We start from the raw sequence: 18,372 nt of genomic DNA, 5'->3' as shown, positions 1-18,372 counted from the left end.
TATCTCATTCAGTTCATGTACCTATTTGCTGTTAGCAAAGTCTCACTAATGCCTATAACATCTGATGAGGTTGCACTACCCAATGCCAAAAGCTCCTCCCTCTTGTTCTTAATATTTCTGGTATTAGTATATACAAGCGCCACATCATCCCTTTAGACCAGCATTTCTCAACGTTTCCAAACCCAAGGACCAGTAAAATGCCTAAAACAATTCGCCGGACTACTCAGCTATATAACTTTTTAAAAAAAAACGTGGGGATTACCAACATTTGAGAAAAACTATGCCATTTATAACAAAATAAATCTAGTCATGTTTTGATACATATGGAAACATAATTAAATTGGAATTAAACGATTAAAAGTGTATCCTCATTGAACAAAGTTTAAATTTTTATTAAACAAATAAATAATATAATATAATTATATTACTACTTACTTTTAATGAGATGGTTGAGCTTCTTGTCCCTGCAAAGTAGCTGGATATCTGGCTCAACATTGGTCAACTTCAATCGAAGATCAGTAGACACACTAAGACCATTTCTGTATTTTGTATTTATTATAGGATTTCTCACAACCTATTTTTGTGAGAAAAGAAATCCTTTCTCACAAAAATGGGTTGTAGAAAACTGCATGATGATTTTCAATGCTGCTTCAGATAATTCGGGAAATTCATTTACCAGTGAAGGTTAGATCCAAAATCGAGCCAAACCAAGATCACAGAATTGCATTTTAAGCCCACTATCACTTGAAAGCTCAATTAATTGTTATTTTTTCGATAACGAAAGATCGTTCTCATGACTAAGCATGAAATGGATATCGCGAACCGACAGAAATTTCTTATAAAAGTTATTCGGAAAATATGTTTCAAAATTCTCTTTCAGAGTTTTGAGATGGTCACAAACCCTTTCCAGAAACTCAGAATCAACAAAAATATCATTTTCCACTAAAAAGGATTCCAATATTGGAAAAGGTGCAAATTGTCTGTCTTTTACATAACTAATTCATCAAACCAGTTTTTTCTTGAATCCCTTTATTTTGTCGTAGGCATCAAGAATAGTTAAAGAATTTCCCTGACGAGAGAGACTTAGTCCATTTAATTTTTTTAAGAAAATGTCTGAAAGATAGGATAGTATTGATAGCCATTCTTCGTCAACAAGGAGTGATGCAAAATCAGAATTACGTTTATTTACAAACAATAAAACTTCGTTCCTTAATTGAAATAACCCTGTTGGTACTTTGCCCCTGGAAAGCCAGCGAATTTCAGAATGAAGCAGAAGTTGTATATATTCACTGCCCATTTCATTGCAAAGTTCTGAAAATAACCTGTTGTTTAACAGTCGATCCTTAATATAATTCATTCATCACTCCCTTAATAAAACTTACTAGCTTTACAGCGTTGTATAGCACAGTTTTAAATTCTGATGGTATTTCTTTGGAGGCTAACGCTTCCCAATGTACTCTTCCCTTCACCGCTATGCCTGCATGGGCACGAGCTCCATCCGAACAGAAGTCCATACATTTTCCCCTTTGGATCCGTTTGCATATTATGTAATTATTGAGAGTGTGAAATATTTCTTCCATTTGTTCAAGATGATAAAGTTCTAAAAACAGAATATCGTCATGAATGTTGTTATCATGCGCATATCTTACGTAGCATATTACCTGCGCATCATTTGTAACATCAGTAGTCGGGTCTATTTGTAACGCATAATAAGGGCTCTCTTCTGAACTCTCTCGATTAACTGAGATTCTACGTCACCTGCCATATCATTAATTCTGCAACTGACAGTGTCATTTGAAAGCAGAATCAAATCAATATCTTTTAGTAACTTGTTGCCAAACTTAGTTTTTACAACATCTTTTATAGCTGGAGGTAGTAAATTTTCCCCGACAGAATAAGGTTTCCCTGTTTTCGCTATGCACAAACTTAAGAGATAGGATGCTTCCAGTGCCTTGCTATTAATCGAACCCATGGCTGAAACTAGATCTTTCCCATGTCGCTGGAAAAATTCACTCGGCTTATTTTTCACATCACAATGTTTAATTCCAAATTGTCGTCGGAGTTTTGCAAGTTTCATGCACTCGTTCGATGACACTTCATAACACAAAACACAGTCAGGTTTCTGTTCACTTTCCTCTCCACACCAAGTAAACCCAAATTCCAAATATGAACTGTTATATTTCCTACTGTATTTTTTATTTGAACCGCTTATTTCTTCTATTTTAATAGTATCAGATTTACTCGCCGTTACGACACGTGTATTACAATTAGGGTTAGCATCACCTGTTTCATTTGCTTTTCTTTTCAAAGTCCTAGTTAGCCACTTTTCCATTATTAAAAAACGTTCATGAAAAATATATAAATACTGGGGTATTTATAACAAAACAATTCTTTCACCTTCCCTTTCTTCATTCTGACAGCATCACTAATATCATTAGTGATGCTGTCAGAATGAAGAATGATTTTGTAGCACTTTCATGAAGTATCTCTCTCTTAACATAGAAGTGCAGTAAAAAAATTATCTGCTGTTGTTTAAAGTTTATTTTGCACTTGGTTAGACTATAATAAATTTAGTTTAATCCTTTATCCAAGTGTATGCAAACAAAGTTTGCACCTGAAAATATCTTCAGGACGGAAGTAAGGTGCTGCAACTCGCAGCAAAGGTTGACCAAGCTCTCATCACTCCTTGTCTTAGTATCTCCCATAATGCTATGGATTAAGGGAAGAGCCACTACCCAGACTGGTTTCGACCTTTATTGAGATCTTGTCAGTGGGAGGCAGACCCAGAAGTAGTGATACTAAGGCAGAAGAAGCAATGGAGAGGTCATATTTACTTATACGAGTTGCCAGAGGGTGTACCACCGTATTATTAAATTTCTCTGGATTTAGAGAAAGATGTTGGAAGTTTATTTTGCACTTGGTTAGACTATAATAAATTTAGTTTAATCCTTTATCTAATTGTATGCAAACAAAGTTTGCACCTGAAAATATCTTCAGGACTGAGGTAAGGTGGTACAACACTTAGGCAACTCGGAGCAAAGGTGGATCAAGCTCTCATCACTCTTTGTCTCAGTATCTCCCATAATGCAAATCATATCTCCTTGCAGACATGTATAATACTATACATTAAGGGAAGGGCCACTACCCAGACCAGTTTCGATCTTTACTGAGGTCTCGTCAGTGGGAGGCAGACCCAGAAGTGGTGATACCAAGGCAGAAGCAATGGAGAGGTCATATTTACCTAGGAGTGATGAGAGCTTGGTCCACCTTTGCTTTGAGTTGCCTACGTGTTGTACCACCTTACCTCAGTCCTGAAGATATCTTCAGGTGCAAACTTTGTTTGCATATACTTGGATAAAGGATTGAACTAAATTTATTTACAAGTTTTACTTTTTGAACTTTGGACGTTGCTTTTTTCTGTTCTCAGTTTGACTAATCTTTTCAGTCTCATGCTTTGTCCTGTGAAGGTCTACATGCAAGTGAGCTTTATCTACAGAAAACATATTATACATGCATGCTATCACAGATATCTCCTATTTACAACAACAACAACATGCATTTTAAAACACTAAACAGGTCAAGAATCATTTGTTCATATAATACATTCACAACTAAGCTCAATTACATATTTTCTTAACTAATAGCTTCAATTCTCCTGCTAATTTTAGTACTTCAGTTGGGTTTCTGGATTCGCAGCAAATGACATATAAAGGGAGGAAAAACAAGAAAAAGAAAATCCCCAAATCAATCCTCATGTCACTTTTTTTCTTCCCTGCTTGAGTATTCCCAAGAGGTATAGGCATGCTAATTCTGGAAAAACAGACATGAGGGAGAGAGGGGAGGATAATTTTTTCAGAAATTACTCTTCTCTCTCATGCCTGTTTTTCCAGAATTAGCATGCCTGCTAAAAAAAAGTGACACGATGATTGATTTGGAGATTTTCTTGTTTTTCCTCCCTTTGTCATTTGCTGCATCAGGTTATATGATGTGAATCCAGAAACCCAGCAAATTACAACATTGCTCCAAATTGTTTATCTAGGGTATTAGGTTTTCAGGATGCATATGGTCTCTGGACATAGATAGCAGTCATGTATAGATTTATTAACAGTACCTCCCATGTGGCAGTTATAATACTTATTATTATAATATAACACAAAGGAAGGGAAATGGTTAGATGAATAGCTTAGTTCTAGGGAGGGTAGTATTTTCTACAGATGTTATCCAGTAGTCTTAGTATTGGTTGTGAGGCTTTAATATTAATAATGGTTCTCATAGCTTGGGTAGCTTCAGCATTTAATAAGATTTGGTTTTTGAGGGACTACAGGAATAGTCCTTTCTTGTTTAACTTTTCTGTAGTGCAGTACAGTAGCTTTTTTGTCTGATTCAGGCAGTATCTGAAGCATTGTATTTCAGTCGTTATATTGTGGCAACATATTGCCTGTTGGGCAGTCTGTGGTTGGGAAAGAGGTGAGAGCTAGATGATTTTTCTCTCATAGTTGGTCAGTGTTTGCCTGTTGAAGTGGAGAGTGCATAAGTCCTTGACTTCCTGAAGGCACCTGATCCCTCCCCCCCCTCTCTCTCTGGATGTCAGTTTAGTTTATAGTAGATAAGCCTCTAGGTGCAGGGAGCAGAGGTAAATTGAGGCTGATCTTTTGGAGAGTAGACAAGGATCAGGTTTAAAAGCTGTATTGACAAATCTATAATAGTTTGCTGTGGAGTGAGAGAGAGCAATTATTGAAGTTTTTTGGAATTGTAGTTATTGGTTGCAAGCCTCTGTACCTCAGTTGTTTTTGAATGCCCTTTGGTTGAAAAGACCTTGGTTCAAATCCTGTCCATGATGAAAAGAACTCATAGTTCTTTTCATCATGGGTTTCAGTTAAAGGATAGTTGGCTGGTCTCATACAGAGATGGCAGGTTTTTCTAATGAAAACTTGGACTTTTCAGCCTGCAGAAATAGGTAAATCAATCAGATGAATGTTCACAACATGCAGACATGGGAAATTAAGGAATAAGGATTAACTACTATTCTGCCAGATCTAATCTCGAAAACTTGCATGGTATGGGTCCCTGCATAAGCATAAAATATAGTTTAGATGTAGTTTTTGTTCAGCTGAAAAGGCTATCTGGTCAGAATAAAGATTTCTGGCTTTATTTGACTAGGTGAGAGAGTAGCACTGTCTATGGTAATGGTCACTAATGCCATATTGGTGAGAGAGTAGCACTGTCTATGGTAAATATACTTTGTGTGAGTGGAATTTATGTACAGTGGGAATGAGTGTCACTAGGAAGTCCTTTTACTAAACATACAAACTATTAGTAATAATATTTTTGGTTTACAGATCAAGTGTTGATCAATTTTATTAACTTAACCAACTAGTTTCGCCAAACTTTAACTGTTGGCATCTTCAGGGCACTTACATATAGGCTGAAACAATCTCACAATTAGGTGTAACTAAAACTGACTAGAATGATTACAAATAAAATAGTATCGAACGTGTGTGAAATGCATATCGCGTGTACAAGATTAGCTAGCTGTTGCTAAGAAATTGACTTGATGAAAGGGATCACTACAGTAGAAATGTGCTGGGAACTTGATTCTTCTTGTCTGGGGTTGTCACTGTATAGATATTTTTTGATGATGTTTGGAGGATAATTGCATAATTCAGAAGGCTTGGTCAGTGTTCGAGTTTAGAAATCGGGCAGAAAGAACATGTTGGTGATGTAAACCACAACAGAAGTATCTCCTCTGGCTTAGCACATCATTTCTGTATGTCTAACCACACGATAGTGGCAAAACAGCGCCATGCCATATCTAAAAGTTAAAAGACGGTAAACGGACAAGTCAGATAGCAGATGGTTTACTTTTTTTATTATTATTATTTCGGGCTATTCCAGGGAGTCCTTAGACTCATCGAGGGAGGCCTAAATCATGTCCACACAACTATTCGACATTCTCACAGTATCTATCATACCTTGCCTTGAACTCACTCACTGTCATAGCACCCACAACAGACTCTGGCAGCTTATTCCACTCATTTACCGCTCTAACACCCCTGCTAACCACACTCTTGCCCAGCTTCCATAGGTGTCCCCTAGTTCTCCCACCACCAGTCCTGATCTCAAAAATATCCTCTGAATTAATCCTATAGAATCCTTTTAGCAATTTGAATGTCTCAATCATATCTCCCCTTTTCTTCCTATCAACTAGTTTCTGCAACCCACAAATCTTCAACCTGTTCTCATATGGTTCATTCCATAGACCTGCTATCATCTTAGTCACTCGCCTCTGGATCCTCTCCACCTCCTCCCCATCAAGAAGGAACCGAGGTGACCAAATCTGGGCACAGTAGTCAAGATGAGGTCTTATCAGGGCTCGGTACAGAGGTACAATAACTTGCTTGTCTCTGCTCGTCAAGATATTTTTCAACAACCAAGTGAGTTTATGAGCTGATTTAGCTACTTTTGCAATGTGCCCCGTAAACTTCATCTCCCTATCCATCAACACTACCAAGTCCCTGGCCTCATCAATTTCTTGAAGTACAGTTCCACCAATGTGGTATACTGCTGCCAATCTTTTCACCCCAAAATGCATAACCTTACATTTTGTCACATTAAATTGACATCCATTCTCCTTAGCCCAGAAGTCCAATCTATCTAAGTCATCCTGCAAGACTTTGACATCTTCTGCATTCACTATCGCCCTACCCAACTTTGCATCATCAGCGAACAAATGAACTGTTCCAATTAGATCCTTCCCTATATCGTTAATGAACAGATTAAACAGCAGTGGACCAAGAACAGAACCCTGCGGCACACCACTAGTCACAGGCTGTCTTTTGGACTATACTCCTGAATAAACTACTCTTTGATATCTCTCCATCTCACTAACCCTATATCCATTCCCATATGTTGTAGTTTACGGATTAGAATTCCATGTGGTATCCTGTCAAACACTTTTGCCAGGTCCAGCAGTATCACTGTAAACCCATTTCCCTTATCTAGTTTTGCCGTCACCTTGTTATAAAACTTGAGCAAGTTACTGAGGCATGATCTACCCTTCACAAAGCCATGCTGTCCCCTGTACAGTATCTCATTTTTATCAATCCATTCCTGTATTTTTCCCTTGACTACTTTCTCCAAGACCTTGACAACGACTCCTGATATGCTGATCGGTCGGTAATTTGCCACCATAGTCTTGGATCCTCCGTTATGCAGTGAAACTATTTTCCCCTCTTTCCACGCCTTCGGGACTAAACCAGACCCGAGACTCAGATTAAACAACATGGTCAAGGGCACTGATAATTCCTTAGCCGCTTCACGCAAGACCCGTGCCGGTATACTATCCAATCCCACAGATGTATTCACATTAAGGTTCTGTAATAGACTATTCACCTCCACTTCATTCATCACAATTCCCGTATAAACTAATGGTTCCTTCATTTTTTCAATGTCACCACCTGGATGATATACTTTTGCAAAGGGCACGCTCAGTAACTCCACTATATCGACTGGTTCAGTGACCTCCTTACCATCGTCGTTCCTTAAAATCATTTTGCCATGTACAGTTTTTTTCTTGCTTGCAGCATATTGAAAGAACTGTTTGGGATTCTCTTTTGCTTGCATAGCTAGTTTCCTTTCATAATTGGCTTTTGCTGTTTTTACCACACTCGTTACCCTTCTGGCCTGCACTTTATACCGTTCGTGTGCCTGCAGGTCACCCCTTTCTTTAAATTCCCTCCACAGTTGTTTCTTTTTTTGCAGCTCAAGCTTAATGGTGTTATTCATCCATTTAACCCTTACTTGTTTTACTATTTGCACCCTAGGTATACAATCAGCCATAACCTCCTGTAAATGCTCCTTGACCACTTCCCATGCTCTATTGACGTCCAGCCCTTGCAGTTGTACATGCCATGGCACTGATCCAAGCAATCTCCTAAGCTTGTCAAACTTGCCAGCACGGTAATTCCACATATACCTGTCTTAATCAAAAATTCCACACCTTTAGCCACCTCCCAGGTCAAGACCTTATGATCACTCTCACCAATAGGTGGCAACATTGTCATATTCATTACAGTCAAATTGTGAGATGCTATTACCAGGTCAAGCACTCTCACGCCCCTAGTATTTTCAAAATTACATGCTGTCTCAGATAGTTATCCCTTAATAATTTAATAAAATCCATTTCCTTCCTCACATGTGTCCTCTCCTCCTTCCAATCAATGTTACCATAGTTGAAATACCCCGTAATAATTACCCTCCTTCCACTCATTTCATTCAATTTGTTTATGCATACTATCTCCACCATCTATTCCATCACCTGGTCTATATCAGCACCCAACTGTATATTTTATTCTGCCAGTCTCAATCTCACACCAAATAGCCTCAAATGAGCTCCTTTCACTATCCTGCAATACAACTTCAATTCTCCTTGGCTGCAGTTCATTAGCTATCATCAATAACACCCCTCCCCCCATTTTATTCTCTCTGTCCCTCCTAAACACACTATAACCTACACATTCTACCCCACTAACTATATCATCTTCCGTCAGCCATGTTTCACTAATGCCAATAACCTGTGGCCAGGAAGAGCCAATCAAGGTCAAAAATTCTTCCTTCTTGTTTCTAATACTCCTGGCATTAGTATACATGAAATGCAGTAATCCCTTTGTCCCACCCCTATCTTGATGCGTTATTCTAAATGTCCCATTCCCATTTTTTGTCCTTAGTGCTGGCTCAGGTACATTATATACATTTTTACACTCAACTGTCTCACTGAAGTTTGCATATCCACTCCCCCCTCCTTGGTAGTTCTAGTTTCCCTGGTTCTGCACATCCATTTTCACTTCATTCAGCAACACTTTTTCCAGTCTCCACACACTAAGTCCATTCAAATGCAGGCCATCCATCTTGTATAAGTTCTTTCGCCCATCAAACTCATTCCACACCACCCCGTCTCCATAACCTGCGCATAATGTCATTTGCGATTATGGCCCTCCTTCTAAACTCCTCTCTGTCATACCGCGGCAACAGACTCACCATTTTAACTCTGTCACTCTTTTCTTTCGCTACCTTTAACAATACTTTCAAGTCCTCTCTCATAAAAAATTTATCACCTTTCAATTCAGTCGTATCCGCCACAATTATTAATTCTTTCACTCTCTGTTTTTGCACTCTAATACTCTCACTTACATCCTTAAATTTCGCACCCGGTAAGTATGATTTAGTTACACTCCCATCTATCACTCCTCTTAATAACTAGTCACCATACAACACTCTTTCCTTCATTTCAGAAACTCTCCCACTCTTACGCTGTTTATTTACGTTAGCCAAATCACCCTAGAAAGAGTTTTGCAGGTGCTCTAATTGCCGCTGCGCATTTTGTATCACTGCACGCAACCTAGCGATCTCACTTCCTACAAATAATTCCTCATTTTTTTTTATCATTCAAACCGTTTTCTCTTTCTGTATAGTTGCTCTCATTCTTTCTTAGATCAGCGCTCTCATTGCCATCTTGTACATCGCCATTCCCTATGAAGCCACTATTTTCACTCTCATTCTGGCTTTCTTCAACCATAACTGTCTCACAACCTGACACATACTTCAACTCTTCACTTTGCTTACACTTTCTGCACATTCTCCCACCACTATCACTTTCAATCCAAACTTCAGCCTCATTCGGGAATGCATACATTCCACACACATCACATTGGACAAATTCTCTCGCATTATAGTTTTTGAACAATGGTCGTATTTTTGGATGCCATTATCTTACGTCGCATTGGCGCCATATTCAAATCTATGAAACGTATCGTTAAATACTGAATTAAATAATGGAATTAAATAACTTTGTCCTCATAGTCCTTTGAGTTCAGTATTACAGTACTGTTTCCTCTATCTGCTTTAAGTATTATGATGTTCTTGTTGTTTTTTAAATTACAAATAGTTTTTCTATCCAATGAGGAGAAGTTTTGTTTTGTGGAATAGGGAGAGGAAAGTATTATACAACTTTTTATTCTTAGATTTTAACGAAAGATTTGACATTAAAAAACCACCATGATACCAATGAATTACTATGCAATTTATCCAACTGGCCAACAGACTTGATTAAAACACTAAAATCCATGCATCCTTTAACTCTGAGACTCTATGGCGTTCCAAAAGTGCTCAAAGATGGTATTCCTTTACGCCCAATCGTTGATGCAATAAACTCTCCTACCTACTTATTGCCAAAACATCTCTCAAAACTCTTACAACAACGCATCCGCAACTCAGAGAGTTACATTAAAAACTCCGAACATTTTGTAGAAAAGCTAAAAAAACATCAACATATCGGATAATGATCTTCTAGCCAGCCTAGGTGTCACCTCTCTCTCTTTAGGTCATTGACATCTTAAGTACCTTGTTCCCACAAGATATAACCTCATTGTTTGTTCACTGCCTAAATTCTAACTACTATTTGTGGAAAAATAAGATCTACCAACAATTAACAGGCTTGGCGATGGGGAGCCCACTCTCGCCTTCATGTGCTGACCTCTTTATGGAAGACTTAGAAAATAAAATCCTATCCCAAATTATTCCCAAACCTAAAATTTGGTTCAGATATGTGGATGATATCTTCATCGTGTGGAACAACAACAAAGATGACCTATATGATTTTCTCAAAAAGATCAACTCCTTCCATCATTCTATTAAATTTACTCTGGAACTTGAAAGAGAAAAACAACTACCATTTTTGACATCTTAATTAAAAAACAAATTGATGGCAGGATAAATCTGTCGGTGTACAGAAAACCAACCAACCAATACAGGTTGCTACCTACATTTCAGCTCCTCTCACCACATCTCGCATAAACTCAGCATTGTACACATGTTAAAGAAGAGAGCGATTCACATCACAACAGACATCGAGACCCTTCAAGATGAGTTAACATTAATTTCCAACAATCTGTACTTGAACGTCTATCCGAGAAGACTAGTCAATAAAGTCCTTTTCTCTGAACCACCACAAAAAGAACAAGAAGATATTCAATATATAAAAACTATTGCAATTCCGTTTGTAAGTTGCATCTCCTACAAGCTCGTCAGCCTCCTCAAACAACACCATATAAGAGTAACATTTAAAATAATAGCATCTATTTGTAAACTACTAAGATCTCCAAAAGACAACCTCAGGTAGGAGTTAGATGGATGAGTAATATCATTAAGCACAAGCTGCAGAAGAAGAAAATGCTGTGGATGGTATACAAAGAGAAAGCAAACTTAACTAGCAAACTCATGAACAGTACAGTCTCAGGCAAGAAAGGTGACCAGCATGGTAAGCAAGGCAAAATTAGATTATGAGAAGAATCTAGCCAAGCGGGCCATAGGAAATCCCTAAGAGTTATTTTGTTATGTGGCAGGTAAGAGGAAGAATGACTATGGAAGATTAATCTTATGCATGATGATGGTCACGAGGAAATAGAAGTGGATAAAATAGTTGAATTACTGAGTGACCACTTTGCAAGGGTATATCATTCCAGTGAGGTTTCTACTTTAACTTATGTGACAGACACTAATATGTGAACAGAGGTGAATTTGAGTTTCTTAGGATATTGCAGAATCTCATTGTAAATACAGTGTGAGATTAGATGGGATATCAGCTAGGGTTTTGTGAGAATGTGCAAGGGAACTGGCAATGCCTTTGGCTAGGCTTTTTAATTTAAGTCTTAGCTCTAGAGTTCCTAGGGAGTGGAAAGAGGGCAGAACTATTCCTTTTGCATAAGGAAGGTTCTAAGACTACTGTAGCAAATTATAGACCAATCAGTATCTCAGGTTGGTGGTGAAAGTACTAGAAATATAGGTAAAAAAGAGAATTCATGAATGGGTACGTAAAAAAAAAAAAAAAAAATGCTGTATGAGGATCAACATGGCTTTGTGAAGGGTCAGTCATGCCTCAGTAATTTACTACCTTTTTTTATAATAGAGTAACAGCTGAGTTGGATTAAGGAAATGGCTACATGATGATTTTTTGCTGGATTTTGCAAAGGCATTTGATGGAATTCCACATGAATACCGCTGTTATGCAAATTAGAACAAATGGGGATGGATATGATATTGGTTAAGCGAATAAGAGGGTGGCTGCTGGACAGATATCAAAAAGTGGTATATGGAGGAACAGTATTGAGGCAAAAATAGGTGACTAGTGGTGTGCTGCTAGGTTCAGGGATGGGACCATTGCTGTTTAATTTGTACATAAATGATATAGGGAACCTGAAAGGAAATATTCAGTTATTTGCTGCTGATGAGAAATTACCATATATGTCAGTGTATAAGACGAGGCCTAAATTTTAGGCTATTTTTAGGTTTTAAGCTTATGTTGGTTGTATAAGACGACCCCCCCCCCCAGTTTCTTTGTTGTATTAATGCAACGTTAGGTATTGTTGTTATATCAGTTATTTTTATCTATGCATATCCGTTTATTTTTGCATAGCATAGATTTAGTATTTACGCGAATTACTCTAATTAAAAGTGATTAGACCCAATTTTAATTATTAATTTTGCATTTTTTTTTTAAATTTTAGAATGGTTAAAATTGTTATTTAAAATCTTGTAACCAGCAACAAAACGAAGAAAGTCTGAAGCTCGATTTAAAATAAGGACAATTGAAATGGCAAAGCAAACTAATAACTGTGCTGCTGCAAAAAAGTTTGACATAACCGAGAAGATGGTAAGAGAATGGAGGAAGAAAGAAGATATTTAAAGAAAACTTCCAAATAAAAAATGTGCGATGAGAACGGCGATCACCTGATGGCCGCATCTGGAAAATCACGTTGCAGAATGGGTATTTGAACAAAGGCAGAATGAGCATATACACTATCCTAACCATTTTAGAGCATATGCACTAAAATGGTCAAGATTGAATCCGGATGAAAGTATAGAATTTCAAGCTACTTCAAGATGGCGTAATCGTTTTATGAACAGACAAAATCTGGTAATACGACAAAAAAAAAAAAACGAAAATTGCTCAAAAACTACCAGCAGATCTTGACCACAAACTTTCCAGTTTCCATAAATTTATTATTCACTTAAGACAAGAACATAAATTTCTATTGTCAGATATTGGAAATATGGATGAAACTGCTATGAGCTTTGATATGATAAGCAATAAAACAGTGGAGTCTAAAGGTAGTAAGAGTGTGCTAGTTCAAAGTACAGGTCATGAAAAAACAAGGTTTACGGTTGTGTTGTCATGTTTGGCTGATGGAACCAAGTTAAAAGCAATGATCATCTTCAAATGTAAAACTAAGCCTAAGATAAATTTTCTTCAGGTGTTTTTGTACATTTTCATGAAAAATGATGTATGGACGAAAATGGTGTGAAACTATGGATAAATAATGTGTGGACCAGGCGGTATAATGGGGAAACGCAGTTTATTAGTATGGGATATGTTTCGTAGTCATTTAACTGAGAATATTAAAAGTCTTCTAGAAAAAAATAACACAAAAATTGCTGTTATACCAGGTGGTTTAACTTCTATATTAAAACCACTAGATGTCTGCTTGAACAAACCATTTAAAGATATGCAAGAAGAGTGGAATAATTGGATATTGACTGGTGAAAAGTCATTTACAAATGGTGGATCTATGTGCACTGCATCACTTGATATGTTCAGTTTTGTGATCAAAGCATGGAATAAAGTAAAAGTAGAGACTGTAATAAAATCATTTTAAAAGTGTGGTATCTCTAATCTTATAGATGGTACAGAATATGATCTTTTGTGAGACACTGATGACTATGAAAATGAAATCAATTCACCAAATTCGAACTGGGATCTATATGATGATCATTTAAACAATGAATCTGAAGAACTATTTTCAACAGATGAAGAAAATTAACATGAAAATTGAGGTTAATAATTATTTGTTTTTTAAGACTTGCATCTATTGTAATATTTTAAATTTATGTAACAAAAAATTAATCTGATTTGTTTATAAACACTGCATTTTTCTTATATAATGATGCATTGTAACTACTTAAATGTTCATCCAAGAAATTAAGCTTCCCTTTTTATACTTGCCGTATAAGAGACCCATGATTTCGAAGGGTTTTTCTGTAGTATTTGAGAGTCATCTTATATGCTGACATCTACAGTAAGTAGAATAATAGTTAATAATGGCGATGTGGAGAGCTTGCAGGATGATTTAAATAGGCTGTCAGTGTAATGTGAAGAAATGTAAGGTTATGCATTTTGGGATGAATAGATTACAAGCTGTATATCACATGATGGTGCTGTACTCCAGGAAATAGATGAAGCTAGAGATTTAGAAATAGTGGTAGACAGAGTTAAAGTTTAGAGGACATATTACTAAGGTAGCCTATAAGATTACTTGGGTATTGAAAAACACATTAACAAGTAGAGATGAGGAAGTTGTTATTCCTCTTTATAAGGCCTTGTTACGCTCGCATCTGGATTAATGTGCTCAAGTCTGGTCCCATGGGTTTCTTGGGGATGAGGAAGCAGTGGAGAGAATTCAGAGGCCAGTGACCACAATGGTGAGTGGCCTGTAGAATGTTCCCAATGAGGGTAGATCGAGGGTGTGTGATTGCAGAAGTTGGTTGATATGATAGAAACGTTTTAAGTTGTTTAAAGGGGAAAATGTTTCAGCACTTGGTTAGAGAGACCAGAACAGGTTATCCTTGGAAGTTGAATGAAGGTGTGGTGGTTAGTAGGGGTGTAAGGACTAGATTTTTTGCTTGGAGAGAGTTGTGAATGAATGGAATGGGTTGCTGGAGTCAGTTGTGAGTGCTTTGTCTGTTAATGGATTCAAGGAGAGATATGATAGATTGTGTGGATAGACTGGGTCTCCTGTGATGAGTCTTCAGACTCTATGGAGATGCCTGTATTATAATAATAATAACAATAAATAGGATATTATATATCAAGCAATACTTAATTTATATTTAGTTATGTTAGTAGTTAGAATTGAAGGAGGTACAGGAAGATTGATGTTAAATCAGGTGTGAGACAAGGGTGTAAATTGTCTCCACTGTTATTCATCTATATGGAGCACATTAGGAAGGAAAGTTGTATTAAACCTGTCTGAATTGGAGATATTAATTTCATCTCTTTACTTTATCAGATGATGATATATTTCTAATTAAATCCAGCACGAGTTTGCAGCTTTTCCTGAATAAATTGAATAACTGATGTAATAAACTTGGTATGAAAAATCAGTAATAAAAGGAAAAATATGCAGAAACATTGGAAACATCAACAGCATCCTGAATGGAAAACCTATAGAACAAGTATGGTTTTAGCTATTTAGGTACAATTTTTAGTTAAAATGGCAAATTAAATATGGAAATAGATAGTTGAATTGGCAAAGCTGATATTGCAGGAATTCAACTGAATAAATTTATATGGAATAAGTTAAGAGAAATTAGTCAAAACTCTAAACTTGCTGTATATAAAACAGCGTTCAAAACAATTTTGACATGTGGATCTGAGAGTTAGGTTAGAAATAACACTTGATCATAGTCTCAAAATCACAGATATGAGAATTCTAAGAAAGATTATGGGAGTGAACAGATGGCATCAATGGCAGTATCACATTAAAAATTAGGATATTATAAAATATCTTGACATTGCTAGTATTAAGAAACATGTTAGTAGAAATAATCTGAGGTGGTCTGGTCACTTAAGCAGAATGGGAGAGGTAAAGTGTTCTTTGCCAAGTTGGCCGAAAAAGGCTTGGAGGAAACTGAGAACTAGGTGTATTGATAAATTAAAATGTCTCAGATGCCAGAAATGTCTGATAGTAATGGAGTCTTGACAGACACTGGATTCAATTGGAGCAAAATTCTTGATTGGAAGTTAGTAATGATGCAACATTTTTCATGTGCTATCATAATATCAAGTATATCCCCTGATGGTGCATGTTAGGAATTTGATGAACTCTACAAATATTATCAGATGTATTAAAATCAATCTCTTATCATATGTGAAAATTTTTATTTTCATACGTGTGAAATATTTTTACCCCTTGTGGAAGCAAAATGTTAAAATAAATGCTAATACAGGGCACATTCCATTTAAAAAAGGTTAATTTGTTGGATGCTCATGAAGTTGCTCCATTACTGTTAATGGCAGGGTAAGATAATTACATAAGAAAGTCAGTCATGTTTTTTTCCCTTGAAAAGTCTTAAAAGTGGTTCATGTCCTTTGATCCATTTTGGCTGGTAAGGAAGTTAATGTTGACTATGATGACATAATCAATGCTATAAGGCAGGCATAGTAATTATGTCATCATAGTCTGTAATTGTTAATTATGTTTTTTTCTTGACTTATTTGCCGCTCTTGCAGGAGGAAAAGTTCTGCCATTTCATTGAGGCTGGCAACTTGCTTTTGGTTGAAAAGGCCTTATCAGTATTCACTCTCTAGACAGGATTCAAACACAGGTATTTCCAATCCATTGCCATCTTTGTTGCTGACTGCATTATTGAGATAGAATGCACCCTCTCATATTAACGAAATATAATTGTGGCTAAGAAATATAAGTAAGAAACATGTACATTTGATATACAATGTCGCATATTGTAGAATAATGTTCTAACCTGTTTACTTGCTAAGTTTTGCCGTGTCCAATTTATTTTAATGTTTATTAAATCTTAGTAATATATGCATAATAAAGTACCACATAGTTAAGGGATAATATCTTAAAGTAGGTATTGACTAGGTTCATTTGCGTGTATTATTTGGTTTAAACAAATTTTACTTATGAATGTTTCCATTTTGGGACAATACTTTAGAATCACAAATATCCTGTTATTTATTTATAACTTGTATAGGTGAAGACATTTAAAGAGAAGATAGAAGCTGAGAAAGGCAAAGATTTTCCTGCAGCTTATCAGAAATTAATTTATGGAGGCAAGTTTAATTCTTTGTTTTATGTGAACTTTGATTTCTTATTATGCATAAACTTCTGAGATGGAACCATTTTATCCACAAATGGTTTGAGTATTATACAATTGGTATGTAAAATCATGGACCATCTATGAGCCAAATGCTCATGGATGATCCATGATCTATGAGCCAAATTCACTAATACTACTTCAAAATATGAAGTTAAATGTTTAAGAACTGTAACCCTTACTCAATCAACTTTTATTTCAAAGTGACATCAGTTATTTGACCTTCAAATGAATGTGAACTTACAATTAACGAAGCTTTGATCTGTGTCAGCTGATTTCTGGTTCAGCACCATGTAATAATTATATACCTTTTCATTATCCAATCCTTTAATTATCTGACTGTCAAATAGCCTCTACTGGTTGAATAATTGAGGGATTACTATATTAGAAAAAAAAATTGAAATGACAAACACATCTTACTGTATAATTAAAAGAAACACACGTATTAACCACAGTGAAAATTATTTAATTTTAAATATTTCATCCTAAGTATCTTAGGACATCATCAGTACAGGAGTTTAAACAATAATAGGAATACTATACAATTAAGGCGCATAATTACAATAGAATCTCATTAAACGTGCATAACGTGTTACAGAAGTTAAAAAAAAAAAAAAAAAATTATTATTTTACACAATTTTGTATGACAATTTCCCATACTTTAGGAATAGTAAGAACGTTGTTGTGGTTTAAATTTGGTCTGTGTAGTAGGGCTTCAGAACTTTCTTTATATAAACGTTCATGCTTATATAAAGATTATGTAAACGTTTAGACTTTTCCCAATGGATCCTATAGCTTGGATTTTCAATTCCATGTTGAGAGAGGCCAGATTTCTGCACTTTAAAACGACGAATGTGGTCTTGATGTTCCGAGATGTGTTTCTGAACAAGCCTACCTGTCTGTCCAAAGTAAGACAATTTGCATGAGCATGGAATCTCATAAATCTTACTGTATAAACTTTAATCTCATTAAGTTAATTACTTAGATTGCTGAAAACAGTGGAAAAGAAGCTGCTTCATTTGAGAACAGATTCATTATCTGTATTAAGTTGGCAAATAATTATACAAAATATTTTGTCTCTTAAAGAACTCTGCTCCTCATAAATTTAAGTTTACAAAAAAAAAAAAAATCATTAATTCAACTGAAGGAATAACAGAAAATTAAGCAAAAGAGCAAAGCCAAATATAATCTTTGAATGTTCATCAAACAGAACATGGAGTAAAAAAGACTCATTGCTGGAGACCCACATTATCCATTATTCACACAATACCTATCATACAGCTCCTTAAACTGTTGTACACACACAACTACCTTTTGGCAATCCATTCCACACTCATCCACTACTCTCCAAGTAAAGAACCTAATCCACACATTCTTACTAACCACACCCTTGGACAACTTCCAACGATATGGAAAAATAAT

At 36.2% G+C, this 18,372-nt stretch overlaps 1 protein-coding gene across 1 annotated transcript in view; it reads left to right on the top strand.

Moving 5' to 3' along the window:
• LOC150108622 (lysine-specific demethylase RAD23A-like) overlaps positions 1-18,372 on the top strand; it is a 120,942-nt gene that overhangs the window by 21,630 nt on the left and 80,940 nt on the right. The window contains exon 2 of the mRNA XM_090390892.1: positions 16,828-16,906. Within this exon, the coding sequence (XP_090247018.1) occupies positions 16,828-16,906 (79 nt within the window). The remainder of the gene's footprint in view (positions 1-16,827; positions 16,907-18,372) is intronic.

The sequence above is a fragment of the Typopeltis vanoorti genome, chromosome 3, assembly GCF_054136105.1.
Source record: "Typopeltis vanoorti isolate ZY-2024b chromosome 3, IOZ_Tvanoo_1.0, whole genome shotgun sequence".
NCBI lineage: Eukaryota > Metazoa > Arthropoda > Arachnida > Uropygi > Thelyphonidae > Typopeltis > Typopeltis vanoorti.
This window is presented reverse-complemented; position numbering and strand designations above follow the sequence as displayed.